The 14,460-nt window shown below is 45.0% G+C and overlaps 1 protein-coding gene across 1 annotated transcript in view; it reads left to right on the top strand.

Moving 5' to 3' along the window:
- Positions 1-7,423: 7,423 nt before the first annotated feature.
- LOC128691933 (ferric-chelate reductase 1) overlaps positions 7,424-14,460 on the top strand; it is a 71,501-nt gene continuing 64,464 nt past the window's right edge. The window contains exon 1 of the mRNA XM_070101057.1: positions 7,424-7,716. Coding sequence (XP_069957158.1) covers positions 7,506-7,716 — 211 coding nt within the window. The 5' untranslated portion in view covers positions 7,424-7,505. The remainder of the gene's footprint in view (positions 7,717-14,460) is intronic.

The raw sequence follows: 14,460 nt of genomic DNA, 5'->3' as shown, positions 1-14,460 counted from the left end.
TGTGACATGTTGTGTGATGTGTTGTGTGACGTGTTGTGTGACGTGTGATGTGTTGTGTGACGTGTAATGTGTTGTGTGGCGTGTGATGTGTTGTGTGGCGTGTGACGTGTGTTGTGTGACGTGTTGTGTGACGTGTAATGTGTTGTGTGGCGTGTGATGTGTTGTGTGACGTGTTGTGTGTTGTGTGACGTGTGATGTGTTGTGTGACGTGTGATGTGTTGCGTGATGTGTGACGTGAGTGTTGTGTGGCGTGTGACGTGTTGAATGACGTGTGTCATGTTGTGCGACGTACTGAGTGACGAAGCAGACAACACCTCACAAACAACTAAACAAGTCAGACAACGTTTCACAAACAACTAAACAAGACAGACACCTCACAAACAACTAAACAAGTCAGACAACACCTCACAAACAACTAAACAAGTCAGACAACACCTCACAAACAACTAAACAAGTCAGACAACACCTCACAAACAACTAAACAAGTCAGACAACACCTCACAAACAATTAAACAAGTCAGACAACGCCTCACAAACAACTAAACAAGTCAGACAACGTTTCACAAACAACTAAACAAGACAGACAACACCTCACAAACAACTAAACAAGTCAGACAACGCCTCACAAACAACTAAACAAGTCAGACAACGTTTCACAAACAACTAAACAAGACAGACACCTCACAAACAACTAAACAAGTCAGACAACGCCTCACAAACAACTAAACAAGTCAAACAACACCTCACAAACAACTAAACAAGTCAGACAACGCCTCACAAACAACTAAACAAGTCAGACAACACCTCACAAACAACTAAACAAGTCAGACAGACACCTCACAAACAACTAAGCAAGTCAGACAACACCTCACAAACAACTAAACAAGTCAGACAACACCTCACAAACAACTAAACAAGTCAGACAACACCTCACAAACAACTAAACAAGTCAGACAACGCCTCACAAACAACTAAACAAGTCAGACAACGTTTCACAAACAACTAAACAAGACAGACAACACCTCACAAACAACTAAACAAGTCAGACAACGCCTCACAAACAACTAAACAAGTCAGATAACGTTTCACAAACAACTAAACAAGACAGACACCTCACAAACAACTAAACAAGTCAGACAACGCCTCACAAACAACTAAACAAGTCAAACAACACCTCACAAACAACTAAACAAGTCAGACAACGCCTCACAAACAACTAAACAAGTCAGACAACACCTCACAAACAACTAAACAAGTCAGACAACGTTTCACAAACAACTAAACAAGACAGACAACACCTCACAAACAACTAAACAAGTCAGACAACGCCTCACAAACAACTAAACAAGTCAGACAACGTTTCACAAACAACTAAACAAGACAGACACCTCACAAACAACTAAACAAGTCAGACAACGCCTCACAAACAACTAAACAAGTCAAACAACACCTCACAAACAACTAAACAAGTCAGACAACGCCTCACAAACAACTAAACAAGTCAGACAACACCTCATAAACAACTAAACAAGTCAGACAGACACCTCACAAACAACTAAACAAGTCAGACAACACCTCACAAACAACTAAACAAGTCAGACAACACCTCACAAACAACTAAACAAGTCAGACAACACCTCACAAACAACTAAACAAGTCAGACAACGCCTCACAAACAACTAAACAAGTCAGACAACGTTTCACAAACAACTAAACAAGACAGACAACACCTCACAAACAACTAAACAAGTCAGACAACGCCTCACAAACAACTAAACAAGTCAGATAACGTTTCACAAACAACTAAACAAGACAGACACCTCACAAACAACTAAACAAGTCAGACAACGCCTCACAAACAACTAAACAAGTCAAACAACACCTCACAAACAACTAAACAAGTCAGACAACGCCTCACAAACAACTAAACAAGTCAGACAACACCTCACAAACAACTAAACAAGTCAGACAACGTTTCACAAACAACTAAACAAGACAGACACCTCACAAACAACTAAACAAGTCAGACAACGCCTCACAAACAACTAAACAAGACAGACAACACCTCACAAACAACTAAACAAGTCAGACAACGCCTCACAAACAACTAAACAAGTCAGACAACGTTTCACAAACAACTAAACAAGTCAGACAACGCCTCACAAACAACTAAACAAGTCAGACAACGTTTCACAAACAACTAAACAAGACAGACACCTCACAAACAACTAAACAAGTCAGACAACGCCTCACAAACAACTAAACAAGTCAAACAACACCTCACAAACAACTAAACAAGTCAGACAACGCCTCACAAACAACTAAACAAGTCAGACAACACCTCACAAACAACTAAACAAGACAGACAACACCTCACAAACAACTAAACAAGACAGACAACACCTCACAAACAACTAAACAAGACAGACAACACCTCACAAACAACTAAACAAGTCAGACAACGCCTCACAAACAACTAAACAAGACAGACAACACCTCACAAACAACTAAACAAGACAGACAACACCTCACAAACAACTAAAGAAGTCAGACAACACCTCACAAACAACTAAACAAGTCAGACAACACCTCACAAACAACTAAACAAGTCAGACAACACCTCACAAACAACTAAACAAGACAGACAACACCTCACAAACAACTAAACAAGACAGACAACACCTCACAAACAACTAAACAAGTCAGACAACACCTCACAAACAACTAAACAAGACAGACAACACCTCACAAACAACTAAACAAGTCAGACAACACCTCACAAACAACTAAACAAGACAGACAACACCTCACAAACAACTAAATAAGTCAGACAACACCTCACAAACAACTAAACAAGACAGACAACACCTCACAAACAACTAAATAAGTCAGACAACACCTCACAAACAACTAAACAAGACAGACAACACCTCACAAACAACTAAACAAGACAGACAACACCTCACAAACAACTAAACAAGACAGACAACACCTCACAAACAATTAAACAAGTCAGACAACACCTCACAAACAACTAAACAAGACAGACAACACCTCACAAACAACTAAATAAGTCAGACAACACCTCACAAACAACTAAACAAGACAGACAACACCTCACAAACAACTAAACAAGACAGACAACACCTCACAAACAACTAAACAAGACAGACAACACCTCACAAACAACTAAACAAGTCAGACAACACCTCACAAACAACTAAACAAGACAGACAACACCTCACAAACAACTAAACAAGACAGACAACACCTCACAAACAACTAAACAAGTCAGACAACACCTCACAAACAACTAAACAAGACAGACAACACCTCACAAACAACTAAACAAGACAGACAACACCTCACAAACAACTAAACAAGACAGACAACACCTCACAAACAACTAAACAAGACAGACAACACCTCACAAACAACTAAACAAGACAGACAACACCTCACAAACAACTAAACAAGTCAGACAACACCTCACAAACAACTAAACAAGTCAGACAACACCTCACAAACAACTCACAAACAACTAAACAAGACAGACACCTCACAAACAACTAAACAAGACAGACAACACCTCACAAACAACTAAACAACTCAGACAACACCTCACAAACAACTAAACAAGTCAGACAACACCTCACAAACAACTAGCATACACGTGAACACAGAACAGGAACACTCTCTGCCGGAATAACAACCTTGGTTCTGAGTCAGGTGTATCGTGACCACCAGACTCACTGCTACGAGAAAGAACCAAACGGTAACTCGGGCGCTCACAATGCCATTAAAACAATAAAAACAATTAAAAGATAAATGATATTAAGAAAAACACTTCTCACCAAAACAACGGGAAGAGAAAAAAAAAAAAGATAATTGAAATTATCCTTTTTGAATATTCCACAATATATATATATATATATATATATATATATATATATATATATATATATATATATATATATATATATATATATATATATATATATATATATATATATATTGTGAATTAATCTCTGATGTCCTTGACGTAGTTTCTCTCGTCACTAGTGAACTACGTCGGGTAGGTGATGGTCGTGCAGGAAGGGGCGGTGGTATAGATTGTTTCTGAACGTGAGTTACCCTTATCGGGGAAACGTTTCGCCCATAAGGGGCCTAAAATGCCGTTTATGCTTCTGAGATCGACCTTGTTGTTGATGGTTTATAGGGCCACTGGCGCCGTATCGAGTGTTGTTGTTGGTGGTTTATAGGGCAACTGGCTGCTGGCGCCGTATCGAGCCTTTGTGAGATAGGCGATCACCTATATGTGATTGCAGGGGTCGATTCACAGCTCCTGGACCCGCCTCTTCGCTGGTTGGATATAGATCCACTCTCTCCCTGCTCCAAGAGTTGCGTACTGCCGTATCATGTACGCTGCTGGCGGAACTGCGCTGTTGTGGGTGGTAATCCCGGGAAAAAGTTGGAGATTTTCGACGCTTTCTCCCGGAGTGACACTGTCGTAGCTAGGTTCAGCTGCCTAGCTATTCTGTGGTAGCCAGGTACAGCTGCCTAGCTATTCTGTGGTAGCCAGGTTCAGCTGCCTAGCTATTCTGTGCTAGCCAGGTACAGCTGCCTAGCTATTTTGTGCTAGCCAGGTACAGCTGCCTAGCTATTCTGTGGTAGCCAGGTACAGCTGCCTAGCTATTCTGTGGTAGCCAGGTACAGCTGCCTAGCTATTCTGTGGTAGCCAGGTTCAGCTGCCTAGCTATTCTGTGGTAGCCAGGTTCAGCTGCCTAGCTATTCTGTGGTAGCCAGGTTCAGCTGCCTAGCTATTTTGTGGTAGCCAGGTACAGCTGCCTAGCTATTCTGTGGTAGCCAGGTTCAGCTGCCTAGCTATTCTGTGGTAGCCAGGTTCAGCTGCCTAGCTATTCTGTGGTAGCCAGGTACAGCTGCCTAGCTATTCTGTGGTAGCCAGGTTCAGCTGCCTAGCTATTTTGTGGTAGCCAGGTACAGCTGCCTAGCTATTTTGTGCTAGCCAGGTTCAGCTGCCTAGCTATTTTGTGGTAGCCAGGTACAGCTGCCTAGCTATTTTGTGCTAGCCAGGTTCAGCTGCCTAGCTATTTTGTGCTAGCCAGGTTCAGCTGCCTAGCTATTTTGTGCTAGCCAGGTTCAGCTGCCTAGCTATTTTGTGCTAGCCAGGTACAGCTGCCTAGCTATTTTGTGCTAGCCAGGTACAGCTGCCTAGCTATTTTGTGCTAGCCAGGTACAGTTTTCTAGGTGTTCGAAAAACTACTTAAAGGCTGACCACCTTGCAGCAACTTCTTGAAGGTGTCAGCATAGATGTTAGCATAGGGGTGTCAGCATAGGTGCTGTCAGCGTAGGTGTCAGCATAGGTGATGTCAGCATAGGCGTCAGCATAGGTGGTGTTAACATAGGTGGTATCAACATTGATGTGTCAGCATAGGTATCATCATAGGTGGTGTCAGCATAGGAAGTGTCAGCATAGGTGATGTCAGCATAGGTGGTGTCAACATAGAGGTGTCAGCATAGGTGGTGTCAGCATAGATGGTGTCAGCAGAGGAGGTATCAAGGATCAGAACCTGAATCACCATGCCAAGAGCTTTCACTCCAGGGAATTAGAGCTGCCCTCCCCTTGCTCGGATCAAATCTGACAGCCTACCATTGTCCCAACTGCTGGATGGCCCTTACGGATTTAGCGCTCAGGCTTAAATATAAGATAGGATAGGATAGGGAGATTAGAAACAGCCGCCTCTTCTCTTCTGTTTTTCTCTTAGTTGTGACTTGTCAATGGTCCAGGAGGGACCATTGAAAAGTCACAACGTTTCTCCCCCTCCCTCCCTCTCTCTCTCATTATTTCCCACTCAGCTTTATCGTGCATGAAGAAAAGCTTTCATTGTCTCAACGTTTCGCGCTGTTAGAGCTTTATTAAGTCATGACTATATAAAGGTTTACACGGGTTGTAACTTTGTCCGTACAAGGCAACAGAAGCAGTAGAGATGTAAAGACGATGTAATCAGTTCATCACCCCTGAAGACAGTTTTGAGGTGGTCAGTCCCTCAGCCTGGAGAAGAGTTCACCTCCATGGAGATGAACTCTTATCAAGGCTGAGGGACTGACCACCTACACTACTACACCTGCTGCCTCTGTATTTGACTGAAGAACTCTACTGTGTAGGTGAAACATTTCAACAATAAAGATACCCGACTGTTGCACATGTGTTTTAATCTTCAACTTCTCGGTATTATTTACCATTTGCAACAAGAACTACTGACTCGCTGAAAGGATAATGGTTACTGACTCCATGACTCAAGAAATCGTAATGACACGATTGTAAACAAACCATACCCCCGGCCGGGATTGAACCCGCGGTCATAGAGTCTCAAAACTCCAGACCGTCGCGCTAGCCACTAGACCAGCTAGCCACAATAAGATTCATCCAACTAGGTATATTTCTACACCATAGGAAAGTTAGCACAGGCACCTCTGTGACCACAAATGGCTAGCTGGTCTAGTGGCTAACGCGACGGGCTGGAGTTTTGAGACTCTATGACCGCGGGTTCAATCCCGGCCGGGGGTATGGTTTATTTGCAATCGTGTCATTACGATTTCTTGAGTCATGTTGACGGCAGTGAAGGGACTTGAGCTAGAGTTCGTCACGGCCACGCTAGCTGGAGATTCGTCTGTAAAAACTTGCATTTGTGGTCACAGAGGTGCCTGTGCTAACCTTCCTATGGTGTAGAAATATACCTAGTTGGATGAATCTTATTGTGGCTAGCTGGTCTAGTGGCTAACGCGACGGGCTGGAGTTTTGAGACTCTATGACCGCGGGTTCAATCCCGGCCGGGGGTATGGTTACTGACTCCACTTGTACGAGAGTGCAAGAGAATTTTTGCAGGTGACCATCAGGATCCTAAAGTCAAAAAAAAAAAACAGCTTTCACCTGAGACTTAAAACCATGAGCAGACTCTTGACTCTTGAGAGGTACCGGTAACTTTTTGTACACTCTGGTAGAGCGGTGATTGTTGATTTTAGTTACTAGAAGAAAGGTGATTGTTGTCTTAATTTACTAGGTGAGTCAGGAGTATGAGTCAGTTGAGTGAATGTTATCTTCGTGAAAAGATGACTCAGAAAGAGCTCTTAATTCGGGGAATTGGATCTTTCCACCCTTTGGCCAACCCTTAGGCTCTGCGTGACTTACCTATTTAGCGCTTCTCTGTATGATAATCCAGTATAGGTCAAGTGAAGGTTCTTCAGGTATTTTCCTCTTGTCTTAATAGGGAAAGGTTACACAGGGGGAAAAGTTATCTCCAAACTCTGGGAAATTATTAACAATCTGCTGAACACGTGACGGGGTGACGTCACAGTTGTGTCAAGCTATAAAACCCGCAATGCTGGCGGGAGACTCACTGGCTCCCCGACCGCCGTACGGGCAACAGTGTCTCAGGAGAAAGAGAGAGAGGTTTATTTTGCGAAGTGTGGTTTGAGTGGACGTAATGTTGCTGGCTGCGCACTCCGTTTTGTTGGTGGTGGTTTTGGGCGCGTGGGTGGTGGAGGCGTTCCCAGGCGGCGCACCCATAGAGGCGTGTATTCTTGAGAATCCAAACCGTCCCAACCACCCAGGGACCAGCCCACAACCACCCTCCACCTTGAAACACATCTTCACCGCCTCTGATGCTTACTACTCTCCAGGCAGTACTATACAAGGTACATTAGTACCTCCATACCTCTGCTACCTCACTCCATACCTCTGTTACTTTATCCCATACGTCAACCTCACTCCATACCTCTGTTATCTTACTCCATACCTCTGCTACCCCACTCCATACCTCTGTTACTTTATCCCATACGTCAAACTCACTCCATACCTCTGTTACCTTACTCCATACCTCTCCTACCTCACTCCACACCTCCCCTGCCTTACTCCATACCTCTGTTACTTTATCCCATACCTCTGCTACCCTACTCCATACCTCTGCTACCTCACTCCATACCTCTGTTACTTTATCCCATACTTCTGCAGCCTCACTCCATTCCTCCCCTGCCTTACTCCACACCTGTTACTTTATCCCATACCTCAGCTACCTCGCTCCATACCTCTGTTACCTTACTCCATACTTCTGCTGCCTCACTCCGTACCTCCCTTGCCTTACTCCATACCTCTGCTACCTCACTCCATACCTCCCCTGCCTTACTCCATACCACTTCTCCCTCATTCCATACCTCCCATTACTTCACTCTATACCTCCCCTCCTTCACTCCATACTTCTACTACCTTACTCCATACCTCTTCCTTACTCCATACCTCCCCTACCTTACTCCATACCTCTGCTACCTTACTCCACACCTCTCCTACCTCATTCCATACCTCTCCTACCTTACTCCATACCTCCCCTACCTTCCTCCATACTTATCCAACCTTACTCCATACCTCTCCTACCTTACTCCATACCTCTCCTACCTTACTCCATACCTCCCCTACCTTACTCCATACCTTCCCTACCTTACTCCATACCTCTTCTACCTTACTCCATACATCCCCTACCTTACTCCATACCTCTCCTACCTTACTCCATAACTCCCCTACCTTACTCCATACCTCCCCTACCTTACTCCATACCTCTGCTACCTTACTCCACACCTCTGCTACCTCATTCCATACCTATCCTACCTTACTCCATACCTCTCCTACCTTACTCCATACCTCTCCTACCTTACTCCATACCTCCTCTACCTTACTCCATACCTCCCCTACCTTACTCCATACCTCTGCTACCTTACTCCATACCTCCCCTACCTTACTCCATACCTCCCCTACCTTACTCCATACCTCCCCTACTTTACTCCATACCTCTCCTACCTTACTCCATACTTCTCCTACCGTACTTCATACCTCTCCTACCTTACTCCATACCTCCCCTACCTTACTCCATATCTCCCCTACCTTACTCCATACCTTCCCTACCTTACTCCATACCTCCCCTACCTTACTCCATACCTCCCCTACCTTACTCCATACCTCCCCTACTTTACTCCATACCTCTCCTACCTTTCTCCATACCTCTCCTACTTTACTCCATACCTCTCCTACCTTACTCCATACCTCTCCTACCTTACTCCATACCTCTCCTACCTTACTCCATACCTCTCCTACTTTACTCCATACCTCTGCTACCTTACTCCATACCTCTCCTACCTTACTCCATACCTCTCCTACCTTACTCCATACCTCTCCTACTTTACTCCATACCTCTCCTACCTTACTCCATACCTCTCCTACCTTACTCCATACCTCTCCTACCTTACTTCATACCTCCCCTACTTTACTCCATACCTCTGCTACCTTACTCCATACCTCCCCTACTTTACTCCATACCTCTCCTACCTTACTAAATACCTCTCCTACCTTACTCCATACCTCTCCTACTTTACTTCATACCTCCCCTAACTTACTCCATACCTCCCCTACCTTACTCCATACCTCCCCTACCTTACTCCATACCTCCCCTACCTTACTCCATACCTCCCCTACCTTACTCCATACCTCTCCTACCTTACTCCATACCTCCTCTACCTTACTCCATACCTCTCCTACCTTACTCCATACCTCCCCTACCTTACTCCATACCTCCCCTACCTTACTCCATACCTCCCCTACCTTACTCCATACCTCCCCTACCTTACTCCATACCTCCCCTACCTTACTCCATACCTCCCCTGCCTTACTCCATACCTCCCCTACCTTACTCCATACCTCTCCTACCTTACTCCATACCTCTCCTACCTTACTCCATACCTCCCCTACCTTACTCCATACCTCCCCTACCTTACTCCATACCTCCCCTACCTTACTCCATACCTCCCCTGCCTTACTCCATACCTCCCCTACCTTACTCCATACCTCTCCTACCTTACTCCATACCTCTCCTACCTTACTCCATACCTCCCCTACCTTACTCCATACCTCTCCTACCTTACTCCATACTTCCCCTACCTTACTCCATACCTCCCCTACCTTACTCCATACCTCCCCTGCCTTACTCCATACCTCCCCTACCTTACTCCATACCTCCCCTACCTTACTCCATACCTCCCCTGCCTTACTCCATACCTCCCCTACCTTACTCCATACCTCCCCTACCTTACTCCATACCTCCCCTGCCTTACTCCATACCTCTCCTACCTTACTCCATACCTCCCCTGCCTTACTCCATACCTCCCCTACCTTACTCCATACCTCCCCTACCTTACTCCATACCTCCCCTGCCTTACTCCATACCTCTCCTACCTTACTCCATACCTCCCCTGCCTTACTCCATACCTCCCCTACCTTACTCCATACCTCCCCTGCCTTACTCCATACCTCCCCTGCCTTACTCCATACCTTCCCTACCTTACTCCATACCTCCCCTACCTTACTCCATACCTCCCCTGCCTTACTCCATACCTCCCCTACCTTACTCCATACCTCCCCTACCTTACTCCATACCTCCCCTGCCTTACTCCATACCTCCCCTACCTTACTCCATACCTCCCCTGCCTTACTCCATACCTCCCCTACCTTACTCCATACCTCCCCTACCTTACTCCATACCTCCCCTACCTTACTCCATACCTCCCCTGCCTTACTCCATATCTCCCCTACCTTACTCCATACCTCCCCTGCCTTACTCCATACCTTTCTTCCATCAGTCCACTTTCCTCCATGACTTGATCCTGGAGAGAAAATATTTAACAATATTCTACGACCCTTTTAATCGCTGTAAAATTTTAATAGGCTTAGCGGGTTCTGCTGAATTTAGTAATAATAATAATGGTCAGTGTAACTGTTGTGCCTAAAATGTGTTTCCTGGAGTTTACCTGGAGAGAGTTCCGGGGGTCAACGCCCCCGCGGCCCGGTCTGAGACCAGGCCTCCTGGTGGATCAGAGCCTGATCAACCAGGCTGTTGCTGCTGGCTGCACGCAAACCAACATACGAGCCACAGCCCGGCTGATCCGGAACTGACTTTAGGTGCTTGTCCAGTGCCAGCTTGAAGACTGCCAGGGGTCTGTTGGTAATCCCCCTTATGTGTGCTGGGAGGCAGTTGAACAGTCTCGGGCCCCTGACACTTATTGTATGGTCTCTTAACGTGCTAGTGACACCCCTGCTTTTCATTGGGGGGATGTTGCATCGTCTGCCAAGTCTTTTGCTTTCGTAGTGAGTGATTTTCGTGTGCAAGTTCGGTACTAGTCCCTCTAGGATTTTCCAGGTGTATATAATCATGTATCTCTCCCGCCTGTGTTCCAGGGAATACAGGTTTAGAAACCTCAAGCGCTCCCAGTAATTGAGGTGTTTTATCTCCGTTATGCGCGCCGTGAAGGTTCTCCGTACATTTTCTAGGTCAGCAATTTTCCAGGTGTATATAATCATGTGTTGTTTGGACTACTGTCCGTTATTTTTGTCCTTGTTATTTTTTTTTGTTATTACTGTATATATAGGAAGAAGTTCCTCTTCTCTCTCTGTCTGGTCAGGCTTAGGCTGGCAGGACGCCTGAAACAGTCTCCTTGTGTCGGAAACCAAAGCATTGATGACACAGACCTGAGACTGCGTCATTTTGTTCTTGATTCGCTGGTACTTTCCCGGGCCGGGTCTTTTCCAGATGGTGACCCGGCCTTGGCTCCCTCTCTTGGGAGTGTCTCAGACCTATGTCCATTACACCACAATCATGTCTGTGGTTGCCTCTCTTCCCGTCGTTTACTGTTATTCTTTATTTTCTATTGGTTACAGTGTGTGTGTGTGTGTGTGTGTGTGTGTGTGTGTGTGTGTGTGTGTGTGTGTGTACTCACCTAATTGTGGTTGCAGGGTCAATTCACAGCTCCTCTGTGTGTGTGTGTGTGTGTGTGTATATATATATATATATATATATATATATATATATATATATATATATATATATATTATTTTTTTTTTTTTTTATTATCACACCGGCCGATTCCCACCAAGGCAGGGTGGCCCGAAAAAGAAAAACTTTCACCATCATTCACTCCATCACTGTCTTGCCAGAAGGGTGCTTTACACTACAGTTTTTAAACTGCAACATTAACACCCCTCCTTCAGAGTGCAGGCACTGTACTTCCCATCTCCAGGACTCAAGTCCGGCCTGCCGGTTTCCCTGAATCCCTTCATAAATGTTACTTTGCTCACACTCCAACAGCACGTCAAGTATTAAAAACCATTTGTCTCCATTCACTCCTATCAAACACGCTCACGCATGCCTGCTGGAAGTCCAAGCCCCTCGCACACAAAACCTCCTTTACCCCCTCCCTCCAACCCTTCCTAGGCCGACCCCTACCCCGCCTTCCTTCCACTACAGACTGATACACTCTTGAAGTCATTCTGTTTCGCTCCATTCTCTCTACATGTCCGAACCACCTCAACAACCCTTCCTCAGCCCTCTGGACAACAGTTTTGGTAATCCCGCACCTCCTCCTAACTTCCAAACTACGAATTCTCTGCATTATATTCACACCACACATTGCCCTCAGACATGACATCTCCACTGCCTCCAGCCTTCTCCTCGCTGCAACATTCATCACCCACGCTTCACACCCATATAAGAGCGTTGGTAAAACTATACTCTCATACATTCCCCTCTTTGCCTCCAAGGACAAAGTTCTTTGTCTCCACAGACTCCTAAGTGCACCACTCACTCTTTTTCCCTCATCAATTCTATGATTCACCTCATCTTTCATAGACCCATCCGCTGACACGTCCACTCCCAAATATCTGAATACGTTCACCTCCTCCATACTCTCTCCCTCCAATCTGATATTCAATCTTTCATCACCTAATCTTTTTGTTATCCTCATAACCTTACTCTTTCCTGTATTCACCTTTAATTTTCTTCTTTTGCACACCCTACCAAATTCATCCACCAATCTCTGCAACTTCTCTTCAGAATCTCCCAAGAGCACAGTGTCATCAGCAAAGAGCAGCTGTGACAACTCCCACTTTGTGTGTGATTCTTTATCTTTTAACTCTACGCCTCTTGCCAAGACCCTCGCATTTACTTCTCTTACAACCCCATCTATAAATATATTAAACAACCACGGTGACATCACACATCCTTGTCTAAGGCCTACTTTTACTGGGAAAAAATTCCCCTCTTTCCTACATACTCTAACTTGAGCCTCACTATCCTCGTAAAAACTCTTTACTGCTTTCAGTAACCTACCTCCTACACCATACACTTGCAACATCTGCCACATTGCCCCCCTATCCACCCTGTCATACGCCTTTTCCAAATCCATAAATGCCACAAAGACCTCTTTAGCCTTATCTAAATACTGTTCACTTATATGTTTCACTGTAAACACCTGGTCCACACACCCCCTACCTTTCCTAAAGCCTCCTTGTTCATCTGCTATCCTATTCTCCGTCTTACTCTTAATTCTTTCAATTATAACTCTACCATACACTTTACCAGGTACACTCAACAGACTTATCCCCCTATAATTTTTGCACTCTCTTTTATCCCCTTTGCCTTTATACAAAGGAACTATGCATGCTCTCTGCCAATCCCTAGGTACCTTACCCTCTTCCATACATTTATTAAATAATTGCACCAACCACTCCAAAACTATATCCCCACCTGCTTTTAACATTTCTATCTTTATCCCATCAATCCCGGCTGCCTTACCCCCTTTCATTTTACCTACTGCCTCACGAACTTCCCCCACACTCACAACTGACTCTTCCTCACTCCTACAAGATGTTATTCCTCCTTGCCCTATACACGAAATCACAGCTTCCCTATCTTCATCAACATTTAACAATTCCTCAAAATATTCCTTCCATCTTCCCAATACCTCTAACTCTCCATTTAATAACTCTCCTCTCCTATTTTTAACTGACAAATCCATTTGTTCTCTAGGCTTTCTTAACTTGTTAATCTCACTCCAAAACTTTTTCTTATTTTCAACAAAATTTGTTGATAACATCTCACCCACTCTCTCATTTGCTCTCTTTTTACATTGCTTCACCACTCTCTTAACTTCTCTCTTTTTCTCCATATACTCCATATATATATATTTGTGTGTGTGTGTGTGTGTGTGTGTGTGTGTGTGTTACCAGGCCACACGGTGGTACCAGGTCACACAGTTGTACCAGGTCACACGGTGGTACCAGGTCACACAGTTGTACCAGGTCACACGATGGTACCAGGTCACACAGTTGTACCAGGCCACACGGTGGTACCAGGTCACACAGTTGTACCAGGCCACACGGTGGTACCAGGTCACACAGTTCTACCAGGTCACACGGTGGTACCAGGTCACACAGTTGTACCAGGTCACACGATGGTACCAGGTCACACAGTTGTACCAGGCCACACGGTGGTACCAGGTCACACAGTTGTACCAGGCCACACGGTGGTACCAGGTCACACAGTTCTACCAGGTCACACGGTGGTA

Source organism: Cherax quadricarinatus, chromosome 75 (assembly GCF_038502225.1).
Source record: "Cherax quadricarinatus isolate ZL_2023a chromosome 75, ASM3850222v1, whole genome shotgun sequence".
Taxonomy (NCBI): domain Eukaryota; kingdom Metazoa; phylum Arthropoda; class Malacostraca; order Decapoda; family Parastacidae; genus Cherax; species Cherax quadricarinatus.
This window is presented reverse-complemented; position numbering and strand designations above follow the sequence as displayed.